Source organism: Grampus griseus (assembly GCF_964374135.1).
Source record: "Grampus griseus genome assembly, chromosome: X".
Lineage (NCBI taxonomy): Eukaryota > Metazoa > Chordata > Mammalia > Artiodactyla > Delphinidae > Grampus > Grampus griseus.
Genome location: NC_138999.1, coordinates 13,517,725 through 13,538,385, shown reverse-complemented (window position 1 = coordinate 13,538,385; position 20,661 = coordinate 13,517,725). Strand labels below are relative to the sequence as shown.

The 20,661-nt window shown below is 44.3% G+C and overlaps 1 protein-coding gene across 4 annotated transcripts in view; it reads left to right on the top strand.

Moving 5' to 3' along the window:
* Nucleotides 1-20,661, top strand: part of CTPS2 (CTP synthase 2) — a 109,065-nt gene that overhangs the window by 16,547 nt on the left and 71,857 nt on the right. For all 4 annotated transcript variants that reach the window (XM_082681879.1, XM_082681880.1, XM_082681878.1 and 1 more), the window contains 8 exons: nt 6,125-6,241; nt 6,519-6,602; nt 7,446-7,526; nt 10,834-10,985; nt 14,909-15,041; nt 17,281-17,369; nt 18,501-18,595; nt 20,577-20,639. In XM_082681879.1, the coding sequence (XP_082538005.1) occupies nt 6,125-6,241; nt 6,519-6,602; nt 7,446-7,526; nt 10,834-10,985; nt 14,909-15,041; nt 17,281-17,369; nt 18,501-18,595; nt 20,577-20,639 (814 nt within the window). The remainder of the gene's footprint in view (nt 1-6,124; nt 6,242-6,518; nt 6,603-7,445; nt 7,527-10,833; nt 10,986-14,908; nt 15,042-17,280; nt 17,370-18,500; nt 18,596-20,576; nt 20,640-20,661) is intronic.

Below are 20,661 nucleotides of genomic sequence, written 5' to 3'. Positions count from 1 at the left end.
TTGGTATCTGGGGATGGGGGTACCGGAGAGCTGCATCCTCATCTGTCACAGCAGGAAGTACACCTACGTTCATTAGAGGGTGTCTGAAATAGCTAAGTTGAGGAAGAGCTGAGATGCATGAGCTTTGGTTTAGAGATATGGTGGCAACTACCAGAAGAAATCCCAACAAAGAAGTTAAAGCGCTTGCCGGGCTTCCCTGGTGGCACAGTGGTTAAGAATCCGCCTGCCAGTGCAGGGGACATGGGTTCGAGCCCTGGTCCGGGAAGATCCCACATGCTGCGGAGCAACTAAGCCCATGCACCACAACTACTGAGCTTGCGCTCTAGAGCCCGCGAGCCACAACTACTGAGCCTGCGAGCCACAACTACTGAAGCCCGCGCACCTAGAGCCCGTGCTCTGCAACAAGAGAAGCCACCGCAATGAGAAGCCCGCACACCGCAACGAAGAGTAGCCCCCGCTCCCCGCAACTAGAGAAAGCCCGCGCGCAGCAACGAAGACCCAACGCAGCCAAAAATAAATAAAGTAAATAAAAAAATAAAGCGCTTGCCTTGGGGAATCAGACTTGGGAGAGGGAAGAGTGGGGCAGGGAACTCTTGCTTTCTATTGTAAGCTCTGCTGTACAATTTGGTTTTTAACCATGTGCATGCATCATTTTACTTTTTGAAAAAAACTTATTAATGTCAACTTGAAGGTGCCATTTAGCAATTTCAAAATCTTAAAGATCAGCCCAAGACTGATTTTATTCAAGCCCAGCAAAGGGTCGGACAAGCCCTCACACCTTTGGTTTACAGTGGTTATTTGTTGCAGAGTACCACCTTGTCCAATATGGTAGCCACTCTCCACATGGGGCTGTTGAGCATGTGAAAGTAGCCCATCCAAACTGAGACGTGCTGTGAGTTTAAAATATAACTGGGTTTCAAAGACTTAGTATAAAAAAAAAAGAATGTAAAGTGCCTCATAATTTAAAAAAAATTGGTGATGTTGAAATGATAATATTTTTGATACACTCTGCTACATAAAATATAGTGTTAAAATTAATTTCTCCACTTTAATTTTGCTTTTTTCCCATTTATTTATTTAATTTATTTATTTTTGGCTGCGTTGGGTCTTCGTTGCTGCATGCGGGCTTTCTCCAGTTGCAGCGATTGGGGGGTACTCTTCGTTGCGGTGTGCGGGCTTCTCATTGCGGTGGCTTCTCTTGTTGTGGAGCACAGGCTCTTGGCGCAGAGCGCGGGCTCTTGATGCGCAGGCTTCAGTAGTTGTGGCACGTGGGCTCAGTAGTTGTGGCTCACGGGCTCTAGAGCACAGGCTCAGTAGTTGTGGCGCACAGGCTTAGTTGCTGTGCAGCATGTGGGATCTTCCCAGACCAGGGCCTGAACCTGTGTCCCCTGAATTGGCGGGTGGATTCTTTTTTTTTTTAATTTTAATTTTTTATTTTTTAACATCTTTATTGGAGTATAATTGCTTTACAGTGGCGTGTTAGTTTCTGCTTTATAACAAAGTGAATCAGCTATACATATACATATATCCCCATATCTCCTCCCTCTTGCGTCTCCCTCCCACCCTCGCTATCCCACCCCTCTAGGTGGTCACAGAGCACTGAGCTGATCTCCCCGTGCTAAGCGGCTGCTTCCCACTAGCTATCGATTTTACATTTCGTAGTGTATATATGTCCATGCCACTCTCTCACTTCATTCCAGCTTACCCTTCCCCCACTCCGTGTCCTCAAGTCCATTCTCTACGTCTGCGTCTTCATTCCTGTCCTGCCCCTAGGTTCTTCATAACCATTTTTTTTTAATTCCATGTATATATGTTAGCATACGGTATTTGTTTTTCTCTTTCTGACTTACTTCACTCTGTGTGACAGACTCTGGGTCCATCCACCTCACTACAAATAGTTCAATTTCGTTTCTTTTTATGGCTGAGTAATACTCCATTGTACATATGTGCCACATCTTCTTTATCCATTCGTCTGTTGATGGACACTTAGGTTGCTTCCATGTCCTGGCTGTTGTAAATAGAGCTGTAATGAACGTTGTGGTACATGACTCTTTGAATTATGGTTTTCTCAGGGTATATGCCCAGTAGTGGGATTCCTGGGTCATATGGTAGTTCAATTTTAGATTTTTAAGGAACCTCCATACTGTTCTCCGTAGTGGCTGTATCAATTTGCATTCCCACCAAGAGTGCAAGAGGGTTCCCTTTTCTTCACACCCTCTCCAGCATTTATTATGTGTAGATATTTTGATGATGGCCATTCTGACTGGTGTGGGGTGATACCTCATTGTAGTTTTGATTTGCATTTCTCTAATGATTAGTGATGTTGAGCATACTTTTGTGTATTTGTTGGCAATCTGTATATCTTCTTTTTTTTTTTTTAATCTGTTTATCTTCTTTGGAGAAATGTCTGTTTAGGTCTTCTGCCCATTTTTGGATTGGGTTGTTTGTTTTTTTGATATTGAGCTGCATGAGCTTCTTGTAAATTTTGGAGATTAATCCTTTGTCAGTTGCTTCATTTGCAAATATCTCCTCCTATTCTGAGGATTGTCTTTTCCTCTTGTTTATGGTTTCCTTTGCTGTGCCAAAGCTTTGAAGTTTCATTAGGTCCCATTTGTTTATTTCTGTTTTTATTTCCATTTCTCTAGGAGGTGGGTCAAAAAGGATCTTGCTGTGATTTATGTCATAGAATCTTCTGCCTGTGTTTTCCTCTAAGAGTTTTATAGTGTCTGGCAGGTGGATTCTTAACCACTGCCACCAGGGAAGTCCCTATATTGTGAATTGATGAGCATCATAAATTTCGTCAACATCCATCATCTCACATAGTTACAAAATGTTTTTTTTCTTGTGATAAGAACTTTTAAGGTTTACTCTCTCAGCAACTTTCAGAGAAGATTCCTTTCCTTAAAGGCAAAGTGGACATTGCACATCCCATAAATTTGTTTGACTGCTGCTTCAGCTTTGGTTTGGATAGATCTTAACATGTCGTTATGGGTGATATTTTCCCTGTTGTGCGAGGAAAGAATTAACTTAGGGCTACTCTAGGAATAACACTGAAAGTTTCTGATCACAATGACGATAATGGTGAACCAGAGGAGAAATGGAACTTTCCAAATTGGCAGAGAGGGTGCAGTGGGGGTGGAAGCAGGTAACGTTTAAAGCTTTTGCTTCCTTTTCCGGATTCCCTGCTTACTCCCAGAATAGCCCCCATCAAAAACCAGAAAATGCGTCCTTATGGTTTAGTTTAAGTGCAGACCTCTTTTTTTCCTACATATTTTCCCCCCATTGGATTCTGGTGTATTATAGTTAGTGAGCACTTACACCCCTCACCCCCTGCCAGTTTCCTGATTTCATGTTTTATTTCTTGGATTTTCATAATTAAGTTTATCACTCATTTACAGAATGATCATACATTTCTATCTGTTCCGTAGCCAGGAGAATTGAATTTTAATTATGTTTTGTTATCTTAGTTAAAGTTAGTAAAGAATAATTTCTTCTGTAGCAATGAAATCCTCAGACTTCTTAGTTTGATTCTGTTGTAATTATGGTAACAGGTACTAGAACGCTGTGACCTAGGGCTTATATTGAATTTCAAGACCGTTCTGTCCTGTCCTGACCACTAACCTAAACTCCCAGTGCTGTGTGCAGGGCTCTGGACTTGTGCTGGAGGTACGGCAGGCAAGTTCCTGCCCTCATGGGCCTTACAGCCCAGTGGGGTAGAGAGGAGACAAGGACTCAAATAAAATAATGGCACCTTGTGCTGTGTTACTAGGAAGGGGAGAGACAGGGTGCTTTAGGTGGGTGGTCAGGGTTGGGCTCTCTGGGGGGGACACAGCTCCCCGGGTGGGTTGGAGGGCCTAAGGGGCAGGAAGGAAGACCGTAAGCCATCTGAGGACCTAAAAGGCCAGTGGGGCTGGAGCACAGAGGTGGAGGCTGGGGGAGTAGGGGGATGGAAGGGGGCAGGTGGGAGTGGGGCATGAGATGAGATTAGAGATATGTTTCAGGGTCAGATCATGTAGGGCCTTTTGTTGGCTGCCTAAAGGAGTTAAGATTTTATTTTTAGTCAAGCAGTGAGCTGCTGAAGGTTATAAGCATGGGAGAGATGTATTCTGAGTTTTAAAAGGTCACTCTGCTGCTGTATGACAGATGGTTGGTAGGACAGGAGAGGGTGGAAGCTGGGAGGCCATTAAAATTGGGGACAGCCAACTTTTTCTGTGAAGGGCCAGATAGTAAATGTGTTTGGTTTTGCAGGTCAGAGAGTCTCTGTCACAGCTACTCCACTCTGCCATTGCAGTGCCCAAGCAGCCTTAGGTGACGTGTGGGTGGGCGTGGCCGTGTGCCAGCATAGCTTCATGTGTGAAAATAGACAGCAGGCCCTCTTAGCCACCGCAGGCTTAGACGATTGCCGTAATCCCTGCAAAAGATGGTGTTGGCTTGGGCGTCTAGGGTGGTAGTGGTGGAAATAGCAGTGGAGAGATTTTCAAGAACGTTTTGGAGGTACAGCTCACTGGACAGGGTTGGGTAAGGAAAAGGTGGGAATGGAGGATGATTTCCAGACCTGTAGCTTGAACCCGTTAGTGGTAGGAGATGCTGTTGCTGAGATGAGGGAGAAGCCCGCAGACAAACAGGCCCAGGGCTGTGGGGACCAGGGGTTCAGTTTGGGGTATGGTAAGTTTGAATACTTACTGATCCATCCAAGATGTCACGGACAAGTTGGCTTCAAAGCCCAGCGGCGCTGGGAGGAGAGGTCCGGGCTGCAAGTAGATTTTGGACCCAGTCGAGTAGCCGAAGCCGGGGAAGGTGGTGAATCCTGGGCCTGGGCCCACCGTGATCTCTTCCTCCTCAGCATCCCGATCATTCCACTTCGTGCTCAAGTTTTGCTCTTGCTTTATTGTTCTTTAGCGCTGCCTTATTCTCCTCGCTAAACTCCGAGCTCCTCAGGAGCAGGCTGTCTTAAGTTCTTCCCAGCAGCTCATTTAAAGTGTTGAGCCCGTAGTAGATGCTCAAATGCTAAAGAATTAATTTAAAAATCTGGGTGATAATCTTTAAGTATTTAAATATGGTGAGGATGAATGCGTTAAGGTGAAATTTTATCCTTGTCTAAAGTAAAATGCTTAAGTAACTTTATTGGAAGTACAATGTAAATTAAGTTAACATTTGTCAAAGGATTACACTGTCAGGAATATTCTCGGGGCTTTTGGTACTACTTCTTTCAGAGAGACAGCATGTTTTAGTACAAGTGATTTAATTCTGGTAGTACCACCATTACAAGGAGACTGTTGAGCTGCATACAGGTGTGTGTGTGTGTGTGTGTGTGTGTGTGTGTGTATGTGTGTTTGTTTGTGTGTGTGTGTTCGTGAAGAGAGAGAGAGAGACAGAGACAGAGAGAGAGACAGAGAGAGGGAGAATGCTAACTGTTTCACACCGGGCAGAACCAGATGGCTCTCCCTTTTCTCATATTGTCACCGGATTTCAATTCTCCCTTCCAACGGGACCACTGGTAGAAACTAACTGATCTCACTCCTCTGTGGTGTATATTCTGGATCTTTTTATCTGCTTAGGAATTCCCTTCTCTTTTCTTAAAGTGCTCTTTTTTTTTTAAAACAAACCCTTTTTTTAAAAAAAATTTATTTATTTATTTATTTTTGGCTGCGTTGGGTCTTCGTTGCTGCACGCGGGCTTTTCCCTAGTTGGGCCGAGCGGGGCTACTCTTCATTGCGGTGCGCGGGCTTCTCATTGCAGTGGCTTCTCTTGTTGCGGAGCACGGGCTCTAGGCACGCGGGCTTCAGTGGTTGTGACTCGTGGGCTCTAGAGCACAGGCTCAGTAGTTGTGGCACACGGGCTTAGTTGCTCCGTGGCATGTGGGATCTTCCCAGAGCAGGGCTCGAACCCATGTCCCCTGCCTTGGCAGGCAGATTCTTAACCACTGTGCCACCAGGGAAGTCCCACTCCTTTTCTTTAAAAAAATTTTTTTTCAGTCTTGATGAGGTGAAGCGTTGACAGCCTATTAGTGATCCCCATTTTCGGGGGACTTCAGTTTTCACGCTTAGTGTATTAAGAATTGTTCTGTTAGTCTGTGTACCACGGAAGCTATTTGATCTCTTGTGTCTTTTTTTTCCATTCCCAGCTGGGTGGCACCATTGGAGACATTGAAGGAATGCCATTTGTGGAAGCGTTCAGACAATTCCAGTTTAAAGCAAAAAGAGAGAATTTCTGTAATATCCATGTTAGCCTTGTCCCACAGGTGAGCTTTCCAGATAAGTGTGTAGTCTTCAACTCCTGTAGGTCTTCCTGTGATACTCTGTTTATTCCACTTTCTTTTTGTTTTGGCCGCATCGTGTGGCATGTGGGATCTTAGTTCCCTGACCAGGGATTGAACCTGCGCCCCCTGCAGTGAAAGTGCAGAGTCAACCACTGGACTGCCAGGGAAGCCCCCTATTCCAAATTTTAAACCAGGAAGCCATTCATTATCCAGAAGAGCTAGATGTCCAGTGTACTGACAGTGACCCATTTCTTTTCAGCCCAGTGCTACTGGAGAACAGAAAACCAAACCCACACAAAACAGTGTCCGTGCGTTGAGGGGCTTAGGCCTGTCTCCCGATCTGGTGAGTTAAAGAGAGTGGGTAAGTTTCTTGGAATAGGACCTCCATTTCTTAAACTATAACATCATCTAAGTCCTTCCTAGCTCTCAAATGGTTTCTATGACTGAGCTTTTTGTATCTGGGAGCTGCGGAAGGCTTATTCCCTCATCCTCAAGTGTCACTTCACACATTTCTAAATTGGCCATCTCTTCTTCTCCAGGTTCTCATTTGATTGGCCACACTGACATCTGGGCAAGTGCAATGTCCTGTCATCTGTGTGGTCCCTGGGTCCCTTAGAGGGAGGTGGGACCTGGGAGATTTTCCTATGAGCCTGCTAGGTGGGGCTATCCCTGCTCTTATTTATAGCAGTAATCCAGTTATTGCCAGTAGTCTAGATCAGAGGCTGGCAGGTAAGGGCCTGCAGACCTGCCTCCTGTAAAGGAAGTTGTCCACATTTATCTCTGGCTGCCTTTGCTCATGGCGGTACCGTGAGGAGTCAGGGCAGCAGCTGCATGACCTGCAAAGCCTAAAGTTTTTACCATCTGGCCCTTTAGAGAAAAGTTTGCCAACCCTTGGTCTGGCTCTATTCTTGTAGTTTTAAAGAAGTAACATTTGTGAGCCTCGAGTCTGTTCGCTAGAAATGCCTTGACATTTCCTACCGGTGGATTTGTGTTGAGTTTGGTTACACTTGCTTATATTACTGCTCAGACCAATTTCTAGTAGCCCAGTGGAACGCCCAGGGTGGAGAAATGCCCACTCGGTCAAGTCTTCTGGAGCAAAATTAATGTAGCGTCCTCCTGAAAATCAGTGGCGGTGTGAACAGCCCAATTCCTGTCTGCTAACCCCGTGCGTAATCGACTTTGACAGATTGTCTGCCGAAGTTCAACGCCCATCGAAATGGCTGTGAAGGAAAAGATTTCTATGTTTTGTCACGTGAACCCTGAACAGGTTAGTGCTGCTCTTTAGATTCGAATGCCTTGCAGGCGCTTCTGCTGATGCCAGCATTTCACACCTCTTAAGTTATCGTATTACTTTTCACAACATTTATAAAAGATTTGGGGGACTCATATGCAACTACGGCTCCCTTGCCCTTAAGTGAACAGTCTTGAGACTCCTGAAATAGATTGTGTGTTTCACTCCTTAAGTTTTAATTGTAGGTACAAAACCAGGTGGGTTGTTTTTTTTAACTCACAGTCCAACCTCTAGAGAGAGAACCATTTGAAGCCTGCTTATCATCTCTTTATCTTGTCTTTCCAGGACACTTATGGCTTTTACTTTGATTTCTCTTTTGTACTTGTTACAGCTTAACTCACCCCAAACCACACATTACGGTGACATTCACACTATCATTTCTGATTACATCAGTGACCTCAGCTCAGTTCACTGCTACAAAAACCACTGTGACGTGGGTTCAGGTCCTCTGTTCTGCAGGACTTTCCACCTGGGTATCCAAGAGCCGGCTTTTCTTTTCTCTTTCATCTTTTTCGCTTTCATCTGCTTATCTCTGTCTCTTGTTTCCAATAAGGCTCAGGCACAAGGGATTGGAGTTTAAAAAGTGATATGACGTGTGCTCAGGAAAAGGGCGAGGTTTGTCAGAAACCTTTTGTTTTCTTCAGATTAGCTGGGGGTTCTCTGAAGCCTAAAAACCACCTAATCAGATTTCTGAGTCTCAGGAGGCAGGCTGTTGTATTCACTGCCTGATGCTTCAGGGTCAGTGCACAAGTCTGAACTCCTTTGAAAAATGTGATAGCAGGTTTAAAGCACTCTCCTATATCTGTGTGTCGTCAAGCCATTTTGGTTTTGTTCCGTTGTTTTTTGTAAATAGTACTTGGTGTGGGTATCACACACATTTAACCTGGTTTCCGAAATAGAAGGATACAGCTTTTAGAGTTGGGTTGCTGAGAGCTCTGCGAACAGATGATACAGTCCAAACTTTCAACCGTATGGAGTCTCTTTTCTTTTCTTTTTTTTTTGGCCATGCCACATGGCTTGCGGGATCTTAGTTCCCCGACCAGAGATTGAACCTGGGTCATGGCAGTGAAAGTGCCGAGTCCTAACCACTGGACCGCCAGGGAATTCTTGAGTTTATTTTCTTTATAACTATAGATTCTGAAGAATGTTCTATCTCATCAGTCCGCAGGCTAGTCTATTAGCCATTTTTTAGCACACTGCTTTTTTTAAAAAAAATTTTTATTGGAGTATAGTTGATTTACAATGTTGTGTTAGTTTCTGCTGTACAGCAAAGTGAATCGGCTATACATATACATATATCTATCTACTCTTTTTTAGATTCCTTTCCCATATAGGTCATGACAGAGTATGGAGTAGAGTGCCCTGTGCTATACAGCAGGTTCTTATTAGTTATCTATATTTTATATACAGTAGTATGTATATGTCAATCCCAATCTCCCAATATCCCCCCCCCACTACTCCCCCCCCCCCACCCAGTAACCATAAGTTTGTTTTCTACCTCTGTCAGCACATTGCTTTTTCTCATATGAGTTAATTCTCCCATTTCTTAGTTCTTGGTGAACTTGCGTTTAGAGCTCTTCTCACCTGGATTGCTGAGGAGGGAATGGAAAGTCACAGGTGTCTCTGTGATGTTCTCTGTTACCATGATATTTGAACAAATGTCTCTGGCTTGGAGGATAAATGAGTAAATAGCTCCACACCTCATGCCTTCCACTTGTGGGAGTTGTGGCTGTCCAGAGGTTTATCAATAATTTTAATTAATAATTGGGATGGAGCCTCATATCAGTGACATCTTGGCACTTTGAATTGTATCAGGGAATGCATGGGTGAGACACAGTAGTCTTAAGTATCAAGTTGTCCATGTCCAAACAGCTTAGGAACCCTTGGTTGGATAGCTATGGATTGGGAAAGACTGAACACATAGAGTTGGCAGAACATTTCTTGGCATTTATTTAGGGTGTGGCAGATCCTTAGATGCCTGCCAGTAGCCCTTTGCATGTACCTGAGAGGGTGGTGAAAGCTCGTTAGGGTGTGAAAAACAACCACACCACCTGGCATTTAAAAGAGCCTTTTTCCCCTCACAAGTGTAATTAATTTAAGTGTGTTAATGTGTGCTTCTAAATTTACCCAAATGAAGGGAGCACAGACAAAAGCAACTACAGAGGCAGCAGCAACAACAAATGAGTGAACAAACTTCATACCCACACTTAGAAGACAAGGTGTAGGTATTCATTGCTACTGCCTTAACCTAGGCTTAGAAGATGGTGCCTTGGGCCGTGTGTCTTGGATACTGACATAAAGCATTCATGTTCCAGTACCAAGTCTCTGACACCCCCTGGGGTTCCTGCAGTTCAACTCAGACACTAACTACCTGGAGTGAGCATCAGACTCCGCAGGTCTTTGTAAGACTGCCGTGCACTTCAGACACTCGCCGCAGGTTCCTATTGTCCCAAGCCACCCACACTTCTGCCGGGCTGACTACAAAGTTGAAGCTTCCCATGACCACCTCAAGTTTGATAATTCTCTAGAATGACTCACACCTCCGGAAAGTGCTATATTTATGATTACTGTTTAATTGTAAAGGGTGCAGGTGAAGAGCCAGATGAAGAGACACATAGGGCAAGGTCTAGGAGAGTCCCAGGCACAAGAACTTTTATCCCTGTGGAGTCAGGGTGCACCCCCTTCCCGGTACATCTGTCAATTCACTGGCGAGGATGCTCCCCTGAGTCCTGATGTTCAGCCTTTTGATTGGAGTTTCATTACGTAGGCATGATGGAGTAAATCACTGGTCACCTGACTGAACTCAGTCTCTAGCCCCTGTCCCCTCCGTGGAGGTCAGGTGGCTGAAAGTTCTAGCCTTCTAATGACCTGCTTGGTTTTTCTGGTGACCAACTCCCATCCTGAAGTCATCTAGGGGCCACCCTGAGTCACCTCATTAACTTAACAAAGTTACCCCTATAACTCAGGAAATTTTGAATGTTTTTGAAGCCCTGTGCCAGGAACTACGAACAAAGAATGTGTATATAGGGAAAAACATATATATATATTCTACCATAGCATCCACGGTTCCAGATGTAGAATAATGACTTCAAAGTGTTTTGTAATTAGATCCAAGTCACCTTGTGTTAATTCTGACTCCTGTTTAGGTTGCTGTGTTCCTGGTTTTCTTCTGTCAGTAAAAATAAACTGCTATCTCTCTTGAGTTTTGCCTCATTCCTACGTTCATTTTTGTGGCATACTTGAGTTGTTCCATTAAATATGGTGTTTTATCATCATTGATCAGGTTATATGTATCCACGATGTTCCTTCCACCTACCGAGTACCTGTGCTTTTGGAGGAACAAGGCATCGTTAAATATTTCAAAGAGAGATTGGATCTGCCTATTGGGGATTCTGCAAGCAATTTGCTTTTCAAGTGGAAAAATATGGCTGACAGGTACTGTGAAAGGAATTACTAATGTAAGTTTTCATAATTCTTAGGTTTGGGGGTAGCACTGAGGTGTCCCTTGAAAGGTAACTATGTAGCGTTCCACTTTCCACATGGGTATGTTTGGTTCTGGAAATATCTAAAGCTCTAGCATATTGTTAGGGTGTTTTGCTGTACTCTGAAGATTTCTGGGGCCTTTGATTTTGCTCTACTAAAGCAAAGTGAATTGAAGGCATTTGGATTCCAGCATTTTAAAAAACTTTTGGAAGCAGTTATTTATTAGTTTATTATTTCGTTTCTGAATGTTTTAAACAGTTTAAAATGCTACAGGCTTTGTTTTGTTTTGTTTTGCTTATTTTTAAGATTTGGCTAACATTTCTTAAAGAAAATCCTTCTGAATGGGAAGTTTTGGCCATGGCATTGTCGTTCTATCCTGCAGTTATTAACTATCAGTATTGGCATTAAAAACCCCTGATAGGTTTTAGCTTTAAGACAGTCATATTAATTTCAGCAAGGTTTGTCTAATTTGATGTCATATACAGATTAAATCCCCATCACCTGTTTTCTTTTACTAAATGTTGCTGAGGCGTGACTCCATAAAGTCCTGGCTGCTTGACTTCTCCTGCAGCTGAAGTAGAGGCAATAGGCGCAGTAGTTACAAACGAAGGCTCTGGTGTTGCTAAGGAGTAGATCTTAAAAGTTCTTATCGCACGAAAAAATTTGTAACTGTGCGCGGTGATAGATGTTAACTAGAATATTGCGGTCATCATTTCGTAATATATAAATATATTGAATCATTAGGTTGTACATCTGGAACTAATGTAATGTTGTATGTCAGTTATATCTCAATGAAAAAACGTAAGCTCTGGTGTCAGGCACCATAGATTCAGAGCTCAGCTTCTCCTTTCACTAGCTGTTTTTGAGTTTGGGTAGATTACTTAACCTCTCTGGGCTTATTCTCCCATCCATACATATATAACTGGGGGGATACTGGTACCACGTTGTGGCACTTATGAGAGAAAATACACCAGGCCTTAACATCACATCAGGCACTATTGGTTACTGATGTCGGTAACGATAATTTAAATGATTTGATGATGACAAAAGCACTGACCTTTGGTAGATGACTAGTAGATTGAAAGTTATTTTGCCCTTTCACTTTAAAATTTTAAAAGCGTTTTAGAATTTCTGGGGCAAGAAGAATCACGAACAAAGCACATTTTCTGAACTTAGGTGCCCCCATGACTGATGATACAACTAAGCCCCTGTCCTCCAGAATGCTTAAGGAATCAGTCTCTTCGTAGGAATTTTCTGAGTAGCTTGGGGTTGATCCTCTTTAAGCACTAGAAACTTTAATATTTTAACTCTTCGTGTTGGAAGTAGTTCTAAATTTTACTCTATGCCTCTGTGCTTTTTAAAGCCAGTGTTTGGTTTTTGTATTAGTTTCCCGTGTCTGCTGTAATAAGTTACCACAAAATGGGTGGCTTAAACCAATAGGAATTTGTTCTGTCACAGTTGTGGAGGTTAGAAGACCTAAATCAAGGTGTCAGCAGGGTTGGTTCCTTCTGGTACTCTGAGGGAGAATATGTTCCATGCATTTCTCCTGGCTTCTGGGGGCTAGCTTCCTTGGTGTTCCTTGGCTTGTGGGCGCATCACTCCAATCTCTGCCTCTCTTGTCGTATGTCCTTCTCCTTTGTGTCTTCTTCCTTTCTCTTTTATAAGGATGCTTGTCTTTGCAGTTAGGGTCCATTCTAATCCAGGATGATCTCAACTGGAGATCCTTAACTTAATTGCATCTGCAAAGACCCTGTTTTCCAGATATGGGCACATTCATAGGTTCTGGGGGACATATGTTTTTGGGGGCCACCATTCAGTTCAGGATTCAAGCAAAGGGGATATTGAGCATCAGTCCCTCTGCATCATGTTGGCCGTGATGTTGGTTCATTGGTCATGGCAGTGTGAAGTGTCCATTCTTTAGGCCCTGTCCCCTCAGTACAGCCTGTAGAGAGATACAAGGAGGCACACAGAGGTCAAAGGGACAGTGTTGATCGTGGAGGTCCAGTGCTGCCCAGAGGCCAGGGGTCCCTGGTTGAGCTGGGTGGAAGAACTTGCCTGGGTCCTGAGGTGGGGACAACCCTGCCTCCCTGGGAACCTTCCTGCTGGGGGATGGGCCTACAAAGCCGACCAGCTGACTGCAGTGTCAGCTGCTGTGTCACACCCTGCTGATGGCTGAATGGAGAGCACGAGGGAGGGAGGTGCTTGGCTGGTCCGGGCAGTGAGCCCAGCCTGCAGGGCCAAGAGGGAAAGAGAGCACAGGGGCGTGGGCTCAGTATACCTCCCTGGATGGCGGCTGGACTGACCCAGTGGCCTCCCCTCTCCCCCACTCCCCCCCACCCCGCCCCGGGAAGACCAGCAACGAGTGAGTGGAAGGAGAGTGGGTGCAAGGAGGGACTGGCCATGCTGACTGCAGCCCTGCGTCCCTCCCCTGAGGGACAGGATGTGCCCCCCGACCGCACATCGTCTTGGAATCTTGGCTTGATACCAACTTGCTTTGTTACCTGAGTCCTTTCCCTAGAGCTGGGGCGAAGCACAGGCAGGCAGGCAGGCAGTCTCCACAGCGACATAAAATTAACTGGTAAGTTAGAGGTTTAGCATCTTTCTCTCACGTTCTTCAGTCACCTTCCTAGAAAGTCACCTCTGCTGCCAGTTTTGACTTCTTAGCCCCTCGTGCCTTTTTCTCCTCCCAGCCTGTTTCCATCAGGCTTCTCTTTCACTTTTTGCAGATGTTGTTATAAAGGAGGAATATTCCTCATCCCGGTAACATTTTTGTTCTAAGGTGTTTGGGGAACAGTTTGCTTCAAAGCCCTAAAAGATCTTCAGCCCCAAGTGACATTCCTGCATACTTAGTACCAGACCAGGCATTTTTCATGTTCCTTGAACAGATCTCCTGACGAAAGCAACGGTAAAGATTATGTCTCTAATGGTAAAATGTGATTGAGTGTCTCATGTAGAATGGAATTTTCTCATAAAAATGATCTAAGTGGCTTATAGTGTTTTAAATAGTTCTCTCAGCACCATTCTTCAGGAATGCCACAAATAACCTGGCGTTTGTGGGCCAGCTGGGAATGTAACAATCTTTAATGTAGACACTTCGAATGCATTTTCTTATATGGTATCACCTTACAAAGTTAATGTTGGAATGTCTCCTGTTGGCACTGAGAATGCATTTTCTTATACAGTGTCACCTTATAAATGAATTTCAGGACAGCTCATGTTTATGAGATGGGGAGAACTTTTTTTTTATTATTTATTTTTGGTTGCATTGGGGTCTTCGTTGCTGTGCGCAGGCTTTCTCCAGTTGCGGTGAGTGGGGGCTACTCTTCATTGCGGTGCATAGGCTTCTCATTGCAGTGGCTTCTCTTGTTGCGGACCATGGGCTCTAGGCGCGTGGGCTTCAGTAGTTGTGGCACGTGGGCTCAGTAGTTATGGCTCGCGGGCTCTAGAGCACAGGCTCAGTTGTAGCACACAGGCTTTGTTGCTCCGTGAGATGTGGGATCTTCCCGGACCAGGGCTCGAACCCGTGTCCCCTGCATCGGCAGGCGGATTCTTAACTACTGCCACCAGGGAAGCCTGGGGAGAGCTTTTTTATTTTTAATGCTTTTAACTTTTTCTCTGATATACTCTCCTCAGATTTATATCTTTGCCTGCTTATGTAAGCCAATGTTGGGCTTTCTCATGATTTTCAAATCTCTTGGGGTACAGATTGTTATTCTTTGGGGGTGGAGTGGGGAATTTGAGTCAAGTACACCAAGTTCAAGGCACATCTGCTCCTCAGGTTTTAAAAAGTGCCTCAGGATAAGAACAGTGGCTGTCATTATGCTTGTGATATGATGTTACATGCATATAACCTTTAAGCTTGTTTTCCTTCCCAGGTATGAAAGGTTACAGAAAACGTGTTCCATAGCCCTGGTTGGCAAGTACACCAAGCTCAGGGACTGCTATGCCTCCGTGTTCAAAGCCCTGGAACACTCAGCGTTGGCCATCAACCACAAGTTGAATCTGATGGTGAGCCCCCACCTGGTCTTCTGCATGTTTCAGGCATTCATCGTGAAATCTCGTGTTGCAGAGAGGCAGGTTGTGTTCAAGGAGCCCCAAGTCCACCTCCAGGGTTAATGATTCACCAGGAGGACGCAGAGGACTCAGCATACAGCTGTACTCACGATTACGGCTTATTTCAGTGATAGGATGCAGAGCCAAATCAGCAAAGGAAAAGGCACGTGGGATGAAGTCTGGGGGAAACCAGGTGTAAGCTTCCAACAGCCCTCCTCCAGTGGAGTCACAGAGGACGTGCTTAAATCCCCCAGCAGCGAGCTGCAACAACACAGGTGACGTGCCATCTACCAGGGAAGCTCATTAGAGACTCAGCGCCCAGGGTTTTTACTGGGGGCTGGTCACACAGATGCCCTCAGCCTCCTGAGTGTCAAAATCTCAGACTCCCAGGAGGAAAGCAGGTGTTCACCTTAAATCATGTTGTTTCTTCAAACACTGTAGGCACGCTGAGCCACTCTTACTGGTTCTTGGGAATGGTGGGAACCCTCCCCAAATCCAAGTTTCCAGATGCCAGACAAGGGCCAACCTTGTAAGCAGGCATTTCCAAGGATTTCAGTCTGTTAACTTTTTTTCTGCATACAGGTTTAAGGCACAGTTTTTGAAATTAGGCTTTGCACATTCAGGGGCATATATACTTCATGCTCATTTAACTATTTTGTGTTTGTCTAATGAGAAAATAATAGAACGTTTTTTCCCCTTTAGCGTGGGAATTGAACCCAGATTTTTTAAATGCCATATTTATATATATTTCCCTTTCTAACTCGGAGGACTGATATATGGCAAACAGTGATTGTTTGTTTTTCAAACAGTATTACGGGATAGCAGAGGTGGAGTTTTATATAGCTTGAGTATATTCTTTGTTAGATACAGAAGTAGTATATGCTCAGTATAGAAAATTTAAGCAAAGCATAATGTAAAATGCAGAAAGTGGAAGATTCTTCCTCAGTGAAATCCCACTTCTCTTGATGCACCTGTCGTTCCCAGTTTGATGCATATCTTTCTAGAGTTTTCTCTCCCTATATAAATGTTTATATTTAATGTTATTCTCTCTGGGTATATCACAGTTTAGGGAGGCCTTATTATCTTGATTTAAATGGTAAAACCTTAATATAATGAGCCAAAAGATACACTTATATGTTCAAGAAATTTAGTAACTTTCAGCTTAGGACCTATCCAGTTTTCTCTCACCTGTTTGTCGCTTCCTCTCTAATCACTTTTTATTTTTGACTTTCCAAGGAATCGTTCCCTTCTTGTTCTTCCTCTTCCTTCCTAGTCTGCCAGTCCCTCGTAGAAAAAAGAAAATAGAAAATCTGTTATAATACTAATTTTATAAAGTAAAATTTTGTATCTTAAGATATATTCAGATAGTAATTTTTACAACAGAAATTCTAAAATAATATAGACATATAGGGACTGTTATGTACATAGGAATTGTTGTACGTGTTTTTCACGTAATAGAATTCATTGACGGTGGCTTCTCCTAAGTACTGTTTGAGTCATGGGCTTGTGCTGTGTTTATCTCACCCGGCTTTTGCAGTAATTTCCTGACTGGTTTTCATTTTTCCCTCCCTTTCCTTCACTGAGCCAGAGTGATTTTTCTAAAATCGCTCTCTGTTCCTTCAGATTTTTCAGTGGCTTCAAGTATAAACTTCTCTCACCGGATGGAGCTTCTTTTGAGGCCCCCAGAGTGGTCACCACTTTCCGGTTGTTGTCTGTTTCTTGTCTTTCTGCTTTTTGAAGCTGCTCCTTCACAGCCCTCCCCCACCCCCCGTACCCCTTCCCACTTGCCCCCCAACTGCACACGCGCGCTCGGCTTGCGTCCACTCATCCTCGACGGCTTAGCTTCTTGGACATCCCCTTCCCAGAGGACTTCCCTGAAGGTGCTCTTGCCCTTCTTCTCTCCAGTCCTCATACGTATCAGCTGCGGCTCCTGGTTCCTCCCGCAGCGTTCTCTTCTTTGCCCATCGTAGCCATTACCTCCCTGTGATGTGGATGCCTGTTTATTTGGTTTCATAACCTGCCTGAAAGATTGTAAGAGCCACAAGACAGAGATGGTGCTTTTCTATGCTAAGTGACCAGTACAGTGTTTGCATAATAAGTAGTCATTGAATAATTGTGTCAGTATTAGATGGCTCTAGTATTTTCCAGTTTTTATTTTTCTGAAATGTTCCTTTAGCTTGTTGCATGTTTTTAGTACATAGATTCCATTGATCTGGAGCAGACTACCGAAACTGAGGACCCTGTGAAATTCCACGAAGCTTGGCAGAAACTCTGCAAAGCTGAGTAAGTACCACGCCAGTTAGGAGAACGCCATTGTGATTTTTTCCATGATTCGATTTACCCCAATGACTAATTTTTGTGCATTTTGAAGTGTAGTTTGGAGTACTTGTGGTGATTCTGGATGGTTGTGCTGCATTCACGCTGCATTTACTTTGAAACGTGCCGTGTCAATGTTAGTGGCACGTGCAGTGGAGATGGTTTTATTCTGGGGAGGATGACGATACCATATTGGTGGGAAAGTGAGCTGATGCTACTGAAAGATGCAGAGATGGACCTTACATATACAAAGTTAAAGTGCAAGAATGACAATCCTCCCTCCTCTCTTGGTTTTATTTTCTTTTCCACATCCTTTGATTCTAGGTTTTATCTTGTAAGTAATCAATAAAAATTTTGGGGGTGGCATTGTGTTGTGAGGGTAGCATGGCCCTTGGATTTTTCTCTTGAGCTCTTGCGTTTTTGTTTTTTTAAAAAAATGTATTTATTTATTTATTTTTGGCTGTGTTGGGTCTTTGTTGCTGCGCGTGGGCTTTCTCTAGGTATGGTGAGCGGGGGCTACTTTGTTGTCGTGCGTGGGCTTCTCATTGCAGTGGCTTCTCTTGTTGCAGAGCACGGGCTCTAGGCACATGGGCTTCAGCAGTTGTGGCGCATGGGCTTAGTTGCTCTACGGCATGTGGGATCTTCCTGGACCAGGGATCGAACCCGTGTCCCCTGCATTGGCAGGCGGATTCTTAACCACTGTGCCACCAGCGAAGCCCCAGAGGTCTTAACATTTGTATAAAAGTACTTTTAAAAGAACCTTAACCTATTTTTATTCAGATAATTCTTTCAGTGGCATTTTTAATTGAATTGAGCTTCTCAGTCACTATGCTCATGTGCTGCAAAGACCTATCAGAAAATATATATCAAGGTCAGTTGTGAGAAATTGTTGCAACTTCTTTATAACATTGGGAGGATTTCAAGAAGAAAGTTCAGGATGTGAAATCATGTAATCAGTTCTGAAAATAGACTCCAAGCGTATTCTCTAGCGGCTGTGCCAAGTGCCGGATTTGGGATCAATAAGCATGAATGGCTGAAAACAAGAGTTTTACAAATAAAAATAATGTCAAATTTCCCCTCCTCTTGTGTTGCTTGCAGTGGTGTTCTTGTGCCAGGAGGCTTCGGAATCAGAGGAACGTTGGGAAAACTCCAGGCGATTTCTTGGGCACGGTCAAGGAAGATTCCTTTTCTGGGTAAAACTGATGTTTATGAATCCTAACTATGAGTTTTTTAGATTTTTGACACCTAGTAAGGTAACACGTAATAGAGTTTGTTAATGTGAAAAGTGTGATCTTGAATTTGAATATTCAGGTGCCGAATAGTTTGCTACAGGGTGTGGAAACTCTATTCTGCAAGCCTTACCTGGTTTGCAGCGTTTTTGTAAATAAAGTTTTATTGGAACACAGCCGTACCAGTTGGTTTACATATTGTCTGTGGCTGTTTTTGCGATACAGTAGCAGAGTTTGAGACCCTACAGCCTGCAAGGCCTAAAATCTCTGCTGTCTGGCCCTTGACCAAAAACATTTGTCAGCCCAGGAGAACTTACCACTGTTCTGGTTGTGTAGCAAGAGGCTGGGAGGAACCTCTGTTCATACCTGCCCTTCTCCGATTCCACCTTTCACCACTTCGAGCAAACATCTCAACAGAATGCCACAATGTTATTTCTCATCAGAAAAAAAAAGCTTAAATTGAAATTTATATGCTCCTTCTAGAAAAGATAATACAGAAAGACCGTCCAACGTTACAGGGACAGCTCTGTTAAGATTTAGTAGAGCTGGGTCTTTTCAATGTGTTCGTTCAAATTGCAAAGCATGGCTTCTGGAGCAATGAAACCAGATGAAATGGAACACTGATGGGATAAAGGCAGCCCTGCAGCTGGGGTTTCAGGCGGAAGAGGGAGTGGGGAGAGGCCATGTTTCATGCTGTGCTTGCGTGGGCTGGTGGGTTTATGAACTGAGTGGACCAGCTTTGGTACTCTTTACTTAATAACAGCAGACTGTTCATTTTCCCCCTTGCCTGTTCTTTGATTAGCTTCCTAGATGCTCTCCACTTGGGATCCATTTTCAAAAGAGAAGCCAGGAGTAGTTACCTTGATACCTTGCTTTGTTTTATCCATCTAAGCTCATCTGGGCCACTGTTTTCTTTTGAAGTAATCTTGTTTAGTTTCTGTCTAAATGTGGTTAGCGTTCTTCAGATAATTTTCACTGTGTAGAATAGTTTGCAGCTCTTTAAATTTCTCTTTAACACACTGTCTCTTTATGTCCTAGCCTTATGGAACTTTCTAAAGTGCCCCCAAAGCACTCAGCTGTTTCATGCTTATTGACTTCTGTTCTGGCGTGCCTGGTATATTGATTGCTCTCTCCTTTGAGCCCCTGTGTACCTTCAATATATCTATAAAAGCATCTGGAATGCTCCTTGGCATTTGTTTATTGGAGAGAATCGATGGGCCGCAGTGAATGTGGAGATCGGCGAGGGGCACATCCCTGCGGCAACAGGCCTGGGCCTACGCAGGTCCCCTTTTCTCCTTACTGAGCTCTCTGTTCAGTTCCATTTGGCCTCTCTGTCACGCTCCAGCCTGCGGTGGAGGTACCAGCTCCCCCAGCTGCTGCTGTTTCCCTGCAGTGAGGTTTAGGGCTGTTCTGGGCTCAGCAGCTGGGCACTGACCTCCCGCTCCCCTGCCCGCCTGTAGGTGCTCCTTGGATCCCAGCCTGCTGGCCAGCCGGGGGCTGCCCGCAAGCAGAGCCCGCATTTAAGGCCGTGACTCTACCTTGAGAAGAGGGGGTGTGAGGTCCCAGCCCACGGAGACTCCCTCTTGAATTGAGGTGTTGTTAGACATTCTCTGAAGGAGTCGGGCGCTTTGGGGCAGCCATGCAGCCCACAAGCGTGCCTCGATCTAGAGACACATTTGCAGGGAGGCAGATTTGCCTTTCGGACCTTGCCTTCTCCTCTCCTGCCCTTTTCTGACCTCGCATTTATTCCTCCTCGAGTTTGGGTTGTCCAGTCCTTTCCCTGCCCCTGCCACACATGTTCTGAGGGCAGAGGCTACAGCAGTAAACTTTCTTTTTTGGAGCCTACATTCTAGATGGAGGAGATAGACAGCAAATAAATGAACAGAAAATACGAAGCAGTACAAAATAACGTTCATTTGCTTTATATATGTCCTTTTTAAAATAGGAGTTTGCCTTGGGATGCAACTGGCAGTGATAGAATTTGCGAGAAACTGCCTTAACTTGAAAGGTAAGTCTGAGATTTTCTAATA